This window comes from Eptesicus fuscus, chromosome 4 (genome assembly GCF_027574615.1).
Source record: "Eptesicus fuscus isolate TK198812 chromosome 4, DD_ASM_mEF_20220401, whole genome shotgun sequence".
NCBI lineage: Eukaryota > Metazoa > Chordata > Mammalia > Chiroptera > Vespertilionidae > Eptesicus > Eptesicus fuscus.
This window is the reverse complement of record NC_072476.1, coordinates 107,186,079-107,203,110: the sequence shown is the minus strand read 5'-3', so window position 1 is coordinate 107,203,110 and position 17,032 is coordinate 107,186,079. Positions and strand designations below refer to the sequence as shown.

The 17,032-nt window shown below is 44.9% G+C and overlaps 1 protein-coding gene across 1 annotated transcript in view; it reads right to left on the bottom strand.

Annotated features, from left to right (window-relative positions):
* The window catches only part of CPLANE1 (ciliogenesis and planar polarity effector complex subunit 1), a 68,111-nt gene extending 51,608 nt beyond the window's left edge, over positions 1 to 16,503 (bottom strand). The window contains exons 1-17 of the mRNA XM_054715318.1: positions 16,384 to 16,503; positions 14,616 to 14,751; positions 14,383 to 14,502; positions 13,407 to 13,639; positions 12,582 to 12,688; positions 11,517 to 11,673; positions 10,789 to 10,892; positions 9,091 to 9,273; positions 6,966 to 7,215; positions 6,682 to 6,834; positions 5,744 to 6,510; positions 4,982 to 5,190; positions 4,704 to 4,784; positions 3,665 to 3,829; positions 3,104 to 3,262; positions 1,738 to 1,963; positions 635 to 774 (exon numbers count right to left, since the gene is read on the bottom strand). Of these exons, the coding sequence (XP_054571293.1) occupies positions 635 to 774; positions 1,738 to 1,963; positions 3,104 to 3,262; positions 3,665 to 3,829; positions 4,704 to 4,784; positions 4,982 to 5,190; positions 5,744 to 6,510; positions 6,682 to 6,834; positions 6,966 to 7,215; positions 9,091 to 9,273; positions 10,789 to 10,892; positions 11,517 to 11,673; positions 12,582 to 12,688; positions 13,407 to 13,639; positions 14,383 to 14,502; positions 14,616 to 14,751; positions 16,384 to 16,464 (3,271 nt within the window). The 5' untranslated portion in view covers positions 16,465 to 16,503. The remainder of the gene's footprint in view (positions 1 to 634; positions 775 to 1,737; positions 1,964 to 3,103; positions 3,263 to 3,664; positions 3,830 to 4,703; positions 4,785 to 4,981; positions 5,191 to 5,743; positions 6,511 to 6,681; positions 6,835 to 6,965; positions 7,216 to 9,090; positions 9,274 to 10,788; positions 10,893 to 11,516; positions 11,674 to 12,581; positions 12,689 to 13,406; positions 13,640 to 14,382; positions 14,503 to 14,615; positions 14,752 to 16,383) is intronic.
* Between the last annotated feature and the right edge of the window lie 529 nt (positions 16,504 to 17,032).

Sequence of the window (17,032 nt, the reverse complement as noted above, 5' to 3'; positions counted from 1 at the left end):
ACAAGTACTTTTTCCAAAATTAGACATTGTAGCAGTAACAATGTATAATAAAAATATTTTTGAAGTATAGTTCTGAGTAAAAAAAAAATATCAAGAAATACAGCCAAATAAAATAAAACATTATGTGAAGGCAATGGGAGAGTAATAGTGATTTTTAAGTTTTTTTCTTAATAATCCATCATGGTACTACTATCATAGTTAATAAAAATGACTTCAACTATGGTCAGCATGCTTTAAGGCTTAGCACACAGTATGAAAGCACTCCTGTGCCAGGCTGGGGTGACCCAGTGGCTGAGAGTCATCCCAGGCACCAAGAGGTTCCAGGTTCAATTCCTGGTCAGGGCACATGCCCAGGTTGTGGACTTGATCCCCGTGTGGGGCGTGCAGGAGGCAGCCGATCAATGGTTCTCTCTCATCACTGATGTTTCTATCTCTCTCTCCCTCTTCTTCCTTTCTGAAATCAATAAATATATACATATATATATTTTTTTTTTTAAATACGTAGTACACTTTGATTTTCAATAAGCTTACTTCAAAGTGTTAATATACTTGTGGGTATTTACCAGCCTTTTAAAATACCACAAGGCTCATTAGCTAACGAGCTCTACCTACCAGGCCTGTGAAGGTAACACACCTGTAAACTGTTTGTATTTTGAGCCCATTTCTCTTTTTGCTTCCGAAGAGGCCGGCTGACCTAACAGACACTGGAGTTTCTCCTGGAAAATCCCTGCTGGAGTCATGTTGAACGGCAGATTCTGGCCCTTTTTCTTGAACCTGAAATCACATCAAATTAGGAGAAATGACTCCAAATTTTCAAAAAAGCAAATATTCACACCCCGAGAACTACACGTGAAGTTGACAGTGAAATTCGCTTCCACTATTCGTCCCGCATCTAAGAAGGAAATGTCATCAGGAAACGCTGCCTTAAGGAGGGGCCCAAGCCGCTCCACGGTGATGGCGCTGAAACGTCTCACCCGACGGCCCCCGCTGCCTGCAGACGGGCTCTGTCCAAACTGGACCAGCCCTGGCCTGGCCAAATGCCTTTGCTTGTGTCTGGAAAGTTCTCTCTCCCTGTAGCTACTCCAACTGCCAAGATCCCGTCTTCCCTTCCATGCCCACCTCCAGTGGCACCTCCCACCCGGGCATTTCCGTCCTCCCCCTGGGGCCCTGCCCTCCCCAGCACCGCGGCCTGTTCTCACCGGGCATGTGAACTAGAATGACGTGCCTGTTTCCTACAAACTAGAAAGGCCTTAAGCACAGGAACTAGGCACCACTTGGGTTTACATCCACGAATACACCTGGTATAGAGTGTGCACAGAGGTTACTTAGTAAGGAAATACATGCTTAGTCACCTCCTTGAAAAATATAAAAGACACAGCAATCCCATAACATACAGGAAAGTTAAAACAGAGACTGGCTTGACTAGCTTAAACTCAAATCCAGGGCAAACTCTCCCATCGACTATGAGCTCTTTGAGGGCGTTACTAACAAATTAATGCTCCAAATAAGCATTTTAATACCAATGAGCAAGCCACTGAGCTGCCCAGCACAGCACCCACTAGCTGCGCACAGGCATTTAAGTCTCAATCAGGTGGGAAGTTCAGTTCCTCGCTCTGACTGGCCACAGCGCACGTGCCCAGTGGCTGGACAGACACCCCTCACGGGGCAGTCCTCCGGGACGAGGCTGGCGGGGACGTCCCGTCCGCGGAATGGGTCGGAGGGAGGGAGGAGAGGCACCTGGAGAAGCCGCGGCCCCGGCGGCTCAGCTGGCAGGCCACGCCGATGGACACAGCCGTCTTCCAGTCCCCGAGCTCCCGGGCCAGCCACACGGCCTCCGGCACCAGGCCGCCGATCAGCAGCAGCTCCAGGGCGTAGTCCGCGGTCCACACGCGGGAGAGGCTCTGCTCTCGGACGGCCCGGGCCGCCGCCGCGCGCTGCAGGGGGACGCTCCGCGGGGCCGGCTCTGCGCGGGGAGAGGACCCGCCATCACCACCCGCAGCCGCTCCCGCCGCTCACCCGGCACGGTGACTCTTCACGGTATCTCCTACACACCCCAGGAAGGCGCATACAACACGGGCTAACACTCTACTCCACACTGCAGGAGACTTCGCACGGAAGAAAGCGCCGCGTTAGTGGGTGGGGGAGCGAGTGCCAGCGTCCCGAAGGGAACAACAGGCAGCGACAGACGCGGCGGAGGCAGCGCGGAGCGCGCCACACCGTCCAGGTGACACGGGTCCGGAAGCTCCTGTGTCACCCAGATAAGCAGAGGGTCGTTCGTACGTGTCAGTGCGGGACCACAGCGCACAATCGGTTCCTGTGTCTATTTCTCTAGGTTATGAACTCTGGAGGGCACACACGGAGGTTTACCTGACCTGCATTCCTCATGTCATGCAAAAAAAGCACAGCGAAAACCACAACTTATCGGAGGTCACACGGGAGCACATTCAGTGTTCGATATATCAGTGTTTTTTAAGGAAGTTGGCAAGTGTAGTTTTCAATTTGTAAATTACAAATCTGGCCTGGGCTTAAATACCAAGGGTGACGCCCGTCCCCCAGCTTTCTGTACTCGCCTCCCTGAAGTTACTGGAATCAACAACTTGGAAATACGATGACAGGGCTATTATTTTTGTAAAAATACATATTGCTGAGATTTGCACTTACTCCCTCAAAATAAAATGGCAAATGTGAGCAGCCGATCGAGGTTTCGCTCTCACATCACTGTTTCTCTCTCCCTTCCTCTCTCTCTGAAAGCAATAAAAAAATATTTTTTCAAGTTAACTATCCAAGTAAAATTACGTTCTAAATTAGCATACACAAAATCTGTTTAATTTTTATAGAAATGAAGGTGGCAGCACCTTGACTTTAAAAATGAAAACGTTATAAATACCAGCTTATCCAAAATTTGTGACTTAAAAAAAAATCCATATTCAAAAAGCACAAACCCGAGCGATCACCTTTCTCAGACTTTATTCCTTCGCACGTGGTCACTGAGCGTCTCCCGAGCGCCAGGCACTGAGCTGCCGGTATCACTCCCGTGGAGTGGCGATCGCCGCGTAAAATTGTCTTAAATGTTAGAGCAGCAACAAGTGAGGACACTGCTTACCTGTTCTAACGTGGAGGGGCGGCAGGACGTTCACGTGGTGAGGGGGCAGGACGCAGAGCCGCTGGTTGGTGAAATAGGCGGCCATGAACCGGGCCATGGACTGGACGACCCTCACCGCGGCCTCGGGGTGCGCAGGCCCGGGCGGTCCCAACGCGGGCGCTAAGGGACAGAGCCAGCGAGCAGAGCAGGTTCTGGTCAGACCATCACCAAGTGGTAACATCGGTCCCAGCATTACCCGGGAGGGAACTCGAAATTAGTTTTGTTTCGGTGAGCACCCAGGGCCGGTACAAGTAACTTTGTGACCGGCATCTGGGCTTCTTGAAGACAACAGAACAAACATAATTGGCCCCTGCGTGTGAGGCCATACACTTAGGAACTTGTGACTTTAAGTCACTAGTTTCATTTAACAACAGGGAGGATCCAAGCAAAGCAATCTGGCCACAACGCACTTGCCAGTCCAGAATTACCCCTAACCGGCAGAACCACCACCGTTTACACCTAAGCAATGTCATATCCAAACCTGTAAACACGAAGAAAGATACTGATTTCTGGAAAACGTACCCGCACTCTCCTCACTGTCCCTCACGGGGAGGCGGGACCATCGCAGCAGGCCTCTCACGAGCTGGTCGCACAATCCCTGGGCGTCGTTTAAGTTATAGCGATACAGGTGGCAGTACAACAGGGACAGGTAATAGCGCGTCTGAAGAAAGCAGGTCCTTCTTCCTCCTTAGACCAGGGAATTAAGCTCATGTTAAAACCATGAGCAAGGCCAGGTTCTTGGCCTGGGTGCTGGCAGACACTCTGGGGGTGGCCCGTTTATGGAACCCATGAAGCCGTATACTCTCGTTATGTGAACCTTTCTGTGTCTGTTTTATCCTATATAATAAAAGGCTCATAAGCAAATCGACCAAACAGCAGAACGGCCGGTCGCTATGACGCGCACTGACCACCACATTTCTCAACTCTGTAAGAGGTGATGCGGTATTTGACCCAGTTTCGTATTTAGATACTTTCAGTCCCTCTAAATGACAAAATGACACATGATTTTATTTATGACCTAAACCTCATTTTTCCCCATCAGCAAGCAACCAGGGGTTCCATCACTAACCAAAAAAAGGACGGAAGAGGCCTTATCTGCAGACAACAAAAAATTCTTGGTTCTACAAATTCCAAGACTAAGACTAATTTTAAATAAAACTAATTTTAAATAAGTATTTCTGACAGTGCAGGTTCCTACAATATGCATTATTCTATTTGAGCATGAAGAAGTTCTGAGCACTCGCATTTGAAATTATTTTTACACTCTGGAGTATGCTAACATTCGTTCCTACCAATATTATGGCGAATATTTTTTATTTTTTATTTTTTTTAATATATCTTTATTGATTTCAGAGAGGAAAGAAGAGAGAGAAACATCAATGATGAGAGAGAATCATTGATCGGCTGCCTCCTGCACACCCCCTGCTAGGGATCGAGCCAGCAACCCAGGCATGTGCCCTTGACTGGAACTGAACCCGGGACCCTTCAGTCCGAAGGCCAATGCTCTATCCACTCAGCCAACCCAGCCAGGGCACGAATATTATTTTTAATAACCCCCTACCGTTCTCTTGGGTTTCTTGCAGAGCTTTCCTCCACAGTTCAACAGCCTTTTCATAGGATCCCAACAGGAAACACTCTTCACCTGCAAATTTTTTTTACCAACGATTAGTTAGGGTTAATTAGATTACTTTATAAAGAAGTACTTTGTTTTAAAACCCAGCATATAGAGCTCAGCCAGAAATTTTGAAAAACCAATCATTGTGACCAGTTAATACTATCAAAGCCCCGTTAGCTGTTTTGCTTATTTATGGGGTGAGGAACGGTGTATGAGACACTGACCGCTGATGGGTTTGAGCTGTAAGGTTCGGCCCAAGCAGGCTCCGGCCGCCTGCAAGTGCGCCTGGATGTGACATAACAGGGACTGGACAGCAGCGGCTTCCTGGGCCACCTTTGCAGGGAACGGTCTGTCACCTTCAGGAACTCTTCGACTTAACTGTGTCTGATACCATACTGTCTTTTTATACAGGACTCTCCACAGAAACACCAGCCTGCACGCAAAATTAGGCGATCATCAACCCAAGTTTCAGACGAGGGGTGATCAGAATCAGTATAGCCTCCTGGTTAGCCTTTCTTTTCGGCCTGCATTCTTCACTGACATAACAATACACACACAAACTGATGGGATTTAAATACAGCACAAAGTCCACTGACCAAAACCAGGCATAAATACATTTTTTAAATCTTCACAAATGCTTTATGTACCTGTGGTCATGTTTCCCTCGTGCTTATTACCTAAACCAAAATCTCTCCACAGCACCTGGTTGCCCAAAACCAATAAAATGTGTGTGTGGAACAGCACTTGGCATAAGTGCTAAAATACTGTCAGATAAAATCACACCTACAAGGCTGAGTGCTGATGGATACAAGGTTTCTTTTACGGGTGATAAAAATATTCTGGAATTAGTGCTAATAGTTCTATGACCTTATGACTATTCTAAAAAAAAGATCACTAAATTGTAAACTTTAAAATGGTGAGATTTATAGTATGGGAAGTACAGCTTCTATCCTGCGGATGGTATCCTAACGTTACAGTCACCATACCTGCGTCCTGGCTGCTGAACGAGGTTTGCTCCTGGAGGACGGATCCTGAAAGACGAGTTCCCAGGCCAGTCGCCCCGGGAAGCACTGCCTTGAAATGTGTGAAAAATGGGGACCACCAGGGAGTCCTGACTGGCTGTTCTACTCCCCCCAGCTGTCGCCGAGACTTCAGGCTGAAGATGGTCCACGCCATCTAAGTGGTCAGCCACCATCCTGAGTAAATGAGCGCAGGCGGCCAGCCGCTCGGAGAAGGCCCGGCCCCGGTGCCGCGGGGCCAGCAGGAGCTGCAGCGCGCTGGCGGTGAGCGCCACCAGGGCCCGCACGGCCGGCCGGCCCCGCAGGTCCCAGCGCTGGGCCGACAGGCACTGCTGGAGGAGCTGAAAGACACAAAGCACCCACGCAGGATGCCTCGGGCTCGTGCTTAAGGAAAGATCAAGTGCTGGGAAAGGACGTTTTATAAACTGCAGAATGTAGAAAAAGTAAGTGATACAAACGACTGTGTAATTTAGCATGACGTCTTTTTCCGTCACGTTTTTGGAAACTCCTACAGTCCAGGCCGCGAGGAGGTTTTTCTGGACCGAGTGCAGGTCTGCGATGGTTCCGTCCGCCTCCGCGGCGGGGTCCTCCGCGTGTATCGTGTCGAACATCGACGCAAACTCCAGCCTCCCCTCCTTGGCACCACTCAACGACGGATCATTGTTTTTGTTCCAAAAAGAGAGCAAGTTGTTTGGAAAGTGTGTGCTTTCGTTCGTTTCTTCTGCTTCGAAATCCTAAAACACGAGTGAAAAAAATGATGCTTAATACCACTCAGTTCTTTATATGTAGAATCCCTTGGTGTTCTCAAACTTCTCTTCCCTTTCACAAGGGAAAGACCAAATACTCTTCTGGGACTGAGGTCCACACGTCACTGTTCGAAGGGGTAAAACCCTGCCGCCGAGTACCTGCCAATCTGCTTTTTCGTGCGACTTCACCGTCTCCTCTTCCTGCAAGAACCTGGGGACGGGAGGGTCCGCTGGACGCTCGCTTCCGTGGCGTTTTAACAGGCTCGACCGCAGGGACCCCAGAGACCTCAAGTTCAGCGCTCTGCCTCGCGGCTACGGAAGAAAAGATCCCCGAGAGCAAAACTTTACCCTCCATCCGTCTACAGCAGCCAAACACGCTACCTGCGAGGACATCCCCATCGGTGCCGGAGCCAGCCCCGACGGCCGAGGCCCGGGCACGCTACCTCCGACAGCACCAGGCCGCGGTACGCCCTCTCCAGCCGCCGGGTCGCGTCCAGCAGCAGGGACCGCAGCAGCCCCGAGGGGGACAGCCCATCGAGAAACCGCAGGGTCGTGACCATGTAGCCGTCAGAAGCGACGAGGTAGGGCAACCGGGAGTGGGTTTTCACGGAAAACCTCTGTCGCCTCAGGTCGCTGGCCGACGCTGACGAGTCTGCAGAATGCGCTGAATCCTGAAGTGTGCCCTGCGGTGGCCTAGCAAGCAAACATCGCAATTCAAAAACCAGGAAGAGAAAAATCCTAAAGAAAACAATCGTTATTCCCAAGAAAAAGCAAAACAGCGACTGACAGTTACAGAATGACGAAAACGCAAGCAAATGAAACACAACAATTGTTCATGTGTAGTATCTGTCAGGAAAACATGAGCGATTCCTATAACACAGGCTTATGTGTTCTTTAATCTTCCCTTAACTGTAGTATTTAGTTTGTTTCTAAAAGCAAATACAAACTATTTCAGAAAAGAATTAATACAGTTCATTTTTATCATTAAAAAGTTAAATATTTAACTTTGCTTCTTTTTTTTTTTTAATACATTTTATTGACTTTTTACAGAGAGGAAGAGAGAGGGATAGAGAGTTAGAAACATCGATGAGAGAGAAACATCAATCAGCTGCCTCCTGCACACCCCCCACTGGGGATGTGCCCGCAACCAAGGTACATGCCCTTGACCGGAATCGAACCTGGGACCCTTGAGTCCGCAGGCCGACACTCTATCCACTGAGCCAAACCGGTTTCGGCTTAACTTTGCTTCTTATCATATACTTAAATATATTTGTAAGGATATAATTATGAGTGTCTCTCTCACATCGATGTCTCTCTCTCTCTCTCTCGCTCTCTGGCTCTCTTTTTCTCTCTCTCCCTCTCTCCCCTCCTTCATTCCCTCCCTTTCACTCTCTAAAAATCAATGGAAAAACTATCCTTGGGTGAGGATTAACAAAATAATCCTACCTAATAATAGAGTAATATGCAAATTGACTTGTACCTTAGCTACACCCACAAGCCACGCCCACTAGGAAACTGTCACAGGGACGCTGGGGTGCAGCCGAGCCCAAGGCCAGGAAAGCCTTGGGCACCAGCGGGGAGCCTGCACGGATCGCAGGCAACCACTGGGGGTCTGCTCCTACGATCCGTAGCAGGGACGCTGGGTGCGGCCAAGCCCAAGGCCGCCGCCCGGGTCCAAGCCCCGACCCTGAAAGAAGGTAGAAGGCGGTGGCCACAGCCAAGGCCTGGGTCCCCGGTGCCGGCAGAAAACTGATGCAGGCAGCCAGGTGAATGGAGGTCTATTGCACGAATCTTCATGCAAACGGGCTGCTAGTAAGTACATAAACAAATAAATAATGAATTAGTTTTTGTTAAATATAATCGAGAACACACCCTTCCTCTGTAAAGCAAGGGGACTGAATTAATTTCAAATGCCTTTTCCAATTTTTTATCTTCCTTCACTTCCTCAACCAATTATCACTTCACAGCAGAAGAACGGAGGCTCAAAGAATAACTTACCCAAAGTCACACAATGAGTAAGTAGAAGAACCACCTCACAATTTTTAAAAAAAAGTTACATGTGGATAACTTCTAAAGTCTTCTAGCCATTTCCAACAATTTTTACCAATTGGAAAAAAAGTATATAAATCTATATGTGTCAAGTTATATGAAGTTATAAATTTATCTCGACAAGGGGAGGGATTGATGGGGGACAGTGGAGGGAAGCAAGGGGAGGGAGGGGGACTCCTGCAATACTGTCAACATTAAAAAAGTTTTTTAATAAAAATAAAATATAAAACAATAAAATAAAGGACATACTTTTATTAACTTTTATGCCAAAGAAAATAAAAATTTTAGTGCTACTGAATACTTAAATAACTTATACTTACATAGTCACAATGTCAAATTTGCACCAGGATTAAGCCACAAAAAGAAATAGAAAAAAACTATAAATAAGAAACATATCAGATGACACACTCAAAGAAAAAATAAGACAATTTGGAAGATAAAATGATAAAAACAAAACACTACAGGAATAACAAAAGAGAAAACTTCAGTAAACAAATTCAAACGACTGAAATGTCTCACCTGTATGTTATGAGTGGGTGGAGAGGAATAAACTCAGCTGGCCCAAATTCTACCGAGCAGCCACGCGTGACTAATGTTAGCAGTTCACCTTGGCACGTCAGTAAGACCAGGGAGCCACGCTTTAACATACAAGCCAGAAAAAGACTGTCATGAGTCCAGCTGATGTCGCCTACCCAGTAAGACCTAGAAAGAGCAAGACAGTATGTTTAGAAAGGATTCTAGACAATGAGTTTGACAATTTCTAACGGCCAAGCAGAGGTAAAACTCTTCAAAAAACCAGGGCAAGGAATGGAGAGCAGCCCTATCTGGTTTGGCTCAGTGGATAGAGTGTCGGCTACGAACCGAAGGGTCCCAGGTTTGATTCCCGGCAAAGGCACATGCCTGGGCTTCGGGCTCGATCCCCAGCAGGGGTTGTGCAGGAGGCAGCCGATAAATGATTCTCTCACATCATTGATGTTTCTATCTCTCTCTCCCTCTCCCTTCCTCTCAATAAAAATATTTTTTTAGCCCTAACCGGTTTGGCTCAGTGGATAGAGCGTCAGCCTGCGGACTCAAGGGTCCCAGGTTCGATTCCAGTCAAGGGCATGTACCTTGGTTGCGGGCACATCCACAGTAGGGGGTGTGCAAGAGGCAGCTGATCGATGTTTCTCTCTCATCGATGTTTCTAACTCTCTATCCCTCTCCCTTCCTCTCTGTAAAAAATCAATAAAATATATTGAAAAAAAAATATATTTTTTAAAAAAGAATGGAGAGCAGACAACTGCCACATACATTTTGAGTATTTCATGTCCCAGAAAAAGAGTTCATGCATAAACATCTACTCTACACAACACACTAATCAGAAATTTCGATGCACAAGCAAATCATAAAATAAAAACACTCCCTGAGAGTTAAGCTTTTTAGTCACTCACATGTTAATCAGAACAATTTTTAACCCTACTGGTGTCCACAACCAAGATCTACTGATAGGTGGAAAGGTCAACACCACGCCGTGCACTCAGCACCCGCTGAGCTCCACGCAGCCGCAGGCTCCCCGTTCGCAGAGCCATCACTTCCCTCCGTAACTGTCTGGTTACAGTGATGTCTCAGGGAGTCCAAAGTAGTTGCTGCTCATGTAAATGAGGGACACCCTAAGTCAAACTCTGCTGAACTGGGACCAGTAACACTTCCAGAACGGAACTTTTAACAGGGAGAAAATGAAGAGACAAGGCTGGATTGGCGTAAAAACTGAAAATTCAGAGAGCAGCACAGAAAAGTGTTCAGAGAGGGAAATCCAGAGGTCCAAGAGGAAGCTTCCCTACTCCATGTCTCACGTGGTAGCTCACGTGCCATCCAAAATCGCCACGTATGTTGCGATTGACCCGTGTGCGAAGAATGCCACCTTTTTTTCCAGGTCAGCCTCCCCAGGGAAGCCCAATATATTTCTACCAGCCATGATTCCACTCCTCCTCGGACAACGCAGCAAGAAATAAAAGAGGAAAAATGTTCACTATCTCCCACCCAGACAGCCCCTTCCTTAGGCATTAAGGCCTTCCTCACATAAAGCAATCTTTAGAATCGATCACACTCAGATGCTGAAAGTTGCATTATCTGTCTAAATACCTATTTAGACACCCACTGAATCATCAGAGCCTTAAACGTATCAAACTGTTGGAAAGAAAACAAAAACACGACTTAGCAATACAGAAGAGTTCTTACCTGACAAGGGGAGCAGGAACCATGGGGCTCTTATTGCTACAGCCTTTAAGGCTTCCACAGAGAGTAACAAAATTCAGTGTGTTTACAAATAATACCTGAGTTGCCTAGAAAGAGTTAAAAAAGACAATAAAACCATTAAAATTATTTTACTTTAATCATTACTTATGATTCTGAAGACCTAGCGATCTATTATTATATCAGTAAACTATCTAGGGGTCTTTCCCAACGGGCAAGCAGTGCTGACCACCCATCTCTCTCTTCTCTTTTATTCTACATTTTAAGAACATCAGTTACAACACTGCCCTTCTTTCTTCCTTTTCCCTCAACCTCTTTTTGATTCTGAAGGCCAAGTATGGAAAACTATGGCAGGTCATTTATTTAATTTTTTTACTGATTTTAGGGAGAGAGAAACATGGATGTGAGTGAGGAACCTTGACTGGCTGCCTCCTGTACCCACCCCGACCAGGGACCGAACCAGACACTTGGGCATGTGCCCTGACCGGGAATTGAACTGGCAACCTTTCGGAGCACGGGACAGCACTCAGCCAACTGAGCCACACCAGCCAGGGCCTGGTAGCCAATTTAAATGACTTCACCAATCCACAAGGTTGAGTTGGATCAGAAAACACCAATTTAAAGAATTACCTCTGGGGGGGTGGGGGACATTTTAAAACTGGACTAAACTCTCTGTTCTGTAGGTTACTTCAAGACAGGTTCCATTTACTGACCTTCGGGTCCTTCTGATTCAGAGTCACTGCCAGGGTAAGGCCATCTCTTGAAAAGGCAGAAATCAAAGCTCCTCTCGACTTGACTGATTCACACGTAGGACTCAGACTACCCAGAAGGCAATCTTGCTGTGCCCAGTGAACACGGTATGGCCATGAGCTAAGAAAGGAAGGAAAGCATTGAAAACAGGAAGTATGGTATCTTCTAAATTAATACGTAGTTCGTTACAAAAATAACTAAAGGGTCCAGCTAAATTCCTACAGGTGCACGTATATTAGGGGCCGCTTAGCAGCCGTCCAAGTAACAGAAGAGCAGGCGCCAGTTAAACCAGCTCCATCGCAGAGTTCTGTTAGTAACAGCATGTTTGAGAGCCAACCCCAAATACGTCTGCTTCCACTGAGGGGTGAGCCACCCCCATTTCTGTATTATTGCTAACATTTTTAAAGGGACTGAAGAGAGAAGAGTGGGTTTTCTGGATAGTGTTCTATACTTGATATGAGGACTATTACACGCATGTATATTCATTAGATTTGTTTCACTTTACATAAGTTATACCTTAGTAAGTTATTGTTAGCATAAAAAATAAAGAAAATGAACAGAAAGAAAAATACACCACCACCCCCAAATCACACTATTTTAGTAAATCTTATTTAGCCATGATGTGTTTTGAATGCATTCTATTTTATGGGCTTTTTAGAAAAATTCCATGTTTAAATAAAAAAAATTCTCCATCATGTAAAAAGTACAGTAAATTCAAGTAAGTGCCTTCTAACTTTTACTGTAACAATTCCTTTCCAAAATAGTTCTTTATTGTCTTAAAACAAGTAAAGCCACAGTCTGCCTTATCTTTTACGTGTGTTCACGTCTAAGAAGGGAAACAAAACAAAAGCACAATAACTGATTAAACATTTTTAAATGAAAACTAAAGCAATGCTTATGGGAAGAAAGGCTCTGTAAAGTCTCAGAAGTCACAGTTCATTCACTAATCTGATTGTGGATTTATAAGCCAGAGGTACCTGTGTCTTAAAAGGGAGGGAAAACAAGAAAGAAGGGAACATTTACCTCACCTCACAGGTGGAAACACATTCTCATGCCACCGAATTGCTAGAAATGTCAACCTCAGACACTCCCCAGAATAAAACGTAAATGCACACAAGCAGCAGTCTCCCAGTAACTGTAGATAAATGCAATATACTTTAGTACATAATCTATCTGACAATAAATCACGGTGCAGATGAAATATATCGAGATCTTGTTTCTATTTTTATTCTAAACATTAAGTCCAAGACTAATTTATTTCTGAGCCACAGGTATATCCCAAATGGGAAATCAAGATGCAGTTTATTCTCTTAAGAAAACACTGCCATTTACTAGGGCTATTACTAAAACGATACTTACGTACTAATTTTCTCTTCTATAGTTCTATATTATTTAAATTAGGGCACTAGAAGTGGGGTGAGGTAGAGGAAAACAATAAAACTTCAAAATGCAACTTTTAACAGTAGTGGACTGGTAATGAAAGGTAGGTCCATGCTGCTATTTAAAATGTTTTTTAGTTCATAAAGGTATTATTTCCTGGGAATTAAACGGCTTATTGAATGTCGCCAATTCTAGCTTTTTAAACTACAAAACTAGCTATATTTTAAAAGTAGGGAAAAGTAAAAGTAGGGAAAGAGAAAGGAAGCTCTAATTTCAAACCATTTTTATAAACACTTCTAAAAATGTGACCAAGAAATAATGAAAATATATTTTCCACAATAATTTCACAATTACTGGGACGATGACGACTAGCGATCTACAGCGATGCCACTGCCCACTCTGCCCATCAACTCCAGTGTCTGGTCAGAGGCCGAGAGCCCACCTCCTGGAACCCCGTCCGATCTGGACTTTACCTCATTTTTTATGAAGACAGCATGCACTACAGCTTCTTTATCGTCAGTGGAAGGCAAACGCACTGCTTCTTCAGGTATGATCTGGGACCACTGGCCCACCAATGAAGGGCTTTTAGAAGACAAGATATTCCTGAGTTCCAAATATTCCCAAAGAAATATGCATCCAGAAGGAGTTATAATCAGAACTCTTTTTCCATCTCCAGATACATACAAATAGAGTCTCAACGAGCTTGCTAAAAAAAAAAAAAAAAAAAAAGAAGTTAAAAAAGTAATTAAACCTTGAAGTCTGAATTCCCTCCAGAGGCTAAATAATTTATCTATTCTGACAAAGAACCAGAATAATGTGACCATTAAGGATGTAAAGCTAAGGCAGTAGTAATAAATTAAAAGTACAAATAATAGTAACAACATATCACATATTTACGTGATATTAGGAACCCTGTGTTATCAGACTACATTCATCCAAGATGAATCTAAGTATCACAAATAAATGCCACCAAAAAAAAAAAAATGCAAAGAAATATACGAAATATACACTGTACACACACACACAGATATATATGTGTGTATATACACACACACACACACACACACACACACAAACTGAGTGGCCAGATTATTATGATCTCTGAATGCATAAAAATCTGGCCAATCAGTGTATATCCTATATAATAAAAGGCTAATATGCAAATTGTCCCCTCGACCAGGAGTTCGACCAGCAAGCAGGCCTGCCAACTGCCCATGTCCCCTCCCCCTGGCCAGGCTGGCCAGACCCCACCCATGCACGAAGTCATGCACCAGGCCTCTAATATATACATATATTTACTGAGTGGCCGGATTATTATGCATTCAGAGATCATAATAATCTGGCCACTCAGTGTATACACACAGAGAGAGATTTTTAAAATAGCAGTAGGCAAATGTTTCATCCTCCCTTCCTGTTTATCAAGTCAAACCAATTTAAACCAATTCTCACCTACTGCAGCCTTAATCATTTCCTTAGGCTTTCCAGTTGCTTGGATCGTTTTCAAACAATCTTGATCTTTGTTCCAAAGGAAAAGCTCCCCAGTAGTAAGGAGCCCAGCCAGCCAGGCATCTGTTTCCAAAAAGGAAATGCAATACTTACAACCTAAAGGCGCCCCTGAGGTCGCCCCATGGTTAGCCACTGCAAGCTAACTCAGCCCTTTGAAAACATCAGGCCTACTTAACCATTACTGGACGTTGTGAGGACAACAAGGTGCTTCAAGAAAGGCTGCAGGCGAGGGATTTTCTTCTTTGTCCTTCCCGACAGCAAATTAATTTCACTTATGAGTGTATCATCCAAAAGAAAAACAGCTTCCTTTTCCTAAAAGAAACATGCGAGACTTAAGAGGTGGCAGAAGTTCATTCAAACGCTTATCCAAATTATGCCAGGAAAGAACACAAAGTGACATTTAAGGAAGATCACATACCTTTGTACCACGAATCATAAAATGAACCATAAGGTTAACTAGGTAGACTGAAAGTTGTTTCACTCTATCTTAAAATAACTCATTAAAATGACTTGGGCCCTCACTGGTTTGGCTCAGTGGATAGAGCGTCGGCCTGCGGACTGAAGGGTCCCAGGTTTGATTCCGGTCAAGGGCAGGTACCTTGGTTGCAGGCACATCCCCAGGAGGAGGTGTGCAAGAGGCAGCTGATCAATGTTTCTCTCTCATCGATGTTTCTACCTCTTTATCCCTCTCCCTTCCTCTCTGTAAAAATCAATAAAATATGTATTTTTTAAAAATGACTTGGAAAAATGACCTAACAAATGCAATTTAGATTGCTTTGCAGTTTAAAATTATAAGAGTGTCTTCCGGTTCTGCTAGCCAAAACTGGGTCATCAATTTAACCCCAGTATGGACAAGTTTTCAAGTAACTTATTTAGATTAAAATAGATGTGGCTTCTGCAACCCTGGCTGATCCTTTTTTATTACCTAGGAAAAGTGTGCTGTTTTGCGTTAACGTTGCCTTCACGTATTATTCCAGGGCAGTGGTTTTCAAAGCACCCCTAACCAGCCGCATCAGCAACCCCCGAGACCCTGTAGGAAATGCATGTTCTTCTCCCCCAGGCCCACCGACCCAGCACCTCGGGGACGGGGCGCAGCCCTTGTTTTAACAAGCCCTCCGATGATGCTGAACCACCGTGAAGTTCCAGAGAAGGTCAGTTAATGGTGTAATTTCGCAGAGGAAATGACACACCACCAAATTTCTTTTGTTTATATTATTTTTAAAAATTGATTTTAGAGAGGAAGGGAGATAGAAACATCAATGACGAGAATCACTGATCAGCTGCCTCCTGCACACCCCACACTGGGAATTGAGCCGGCAACCCAGGCATGTGCCCTGACCGGGAATCAAACCGTGACCTCCTGGTGCATAGGTCAACTCTCAACCACTGAGCCACACTGACTGGGACCACCAAATTTCTTAATTTTAATAATTGTGATAAATCTAGGTTTGCCCACTTTCCCTGCGGTGAGGCCTCCATCCCATGTATTGTGACTAGTGTCCGGGACGGTTAGTGCACCGTGACCCGTCTTCACCCCAGGTCTAAGGGGCACTTGGTTGCACACTCATAAAAACCACAATGGGAAGAAACACTCCACGGATTGTTCCAGTAGGAAAAGGCTCAGAAGATTAAAAATTCCTTTTTGCTATATGCCATCGCCACCTTTTTAAACATAATATAAACATGTGGCTTCTGCAAACTTTTTTAATATAAAAAAGTTTTTAAAAGATATTTCTTCTTGATGGACCATTTAACTTTCTGGAAAAGCTAACTTGCTCACTATACTAAAGACAAAACACAAACACAAAACCCTGTCCTGTGGGCAGGTGATCCTTGAAAGATGGATTTTATTTTTCAAATGTCACAGACCATTCTTCAATCTCAGAGGCAAAGCACACATTCCACACGTATGACGACTGGACCGTATGATACAGAAAAACCTACCTGGCCCAACCAGGACACACGAGGCCAGGGCCTTTTCTGCTTGATGGTGGTTGACGTCAAAACTTCCAACCTGACCTCCATGCTTGTCGAGGCTCCAATGACCAATTAAGCAAAAACAGTCACAAGATGCTATGAAAAGCAAAAATAATGATCATAATAAATAGCCCATATTTACTGAGGATCTCAATTTAGAATTCTCATCAAGATTTGGTGTTTCACTGTTTCATCAGTTCAATTCTCTTCTTTTTTAAAAAAAATATATTTTATTGATTTTTTACAGAGAGGAAGAGAGAGGGATAGAGAGTTAGAAACATCGATCAGCTGCCTCTTGCACACCCCCTACTGGGGATGTGCCCGCAACCAAGGTACATGCCCTTGACCGGAATCGAACCTGGGACCCTTGAGTCCGCAGGCCGACACTCTATCCACTGAGTCAAACCGGTTTCAGCTCAATTCTCTTCTTAAGGTAAGATATTGACAATGCATTCAGTATCTCGAACAGTCAGGCAAACTGTATTTGCTTTTATTTGACAAATTATTTCTCCGACTGTGAAGGTAAACGAGACCTCGGGAAAGATCTGGAAAAATAGTTTCCACGTGATGTGCCTTTCTCCGTGGGACAGGCTGTTTTCCAAAGATGGCCACAGCA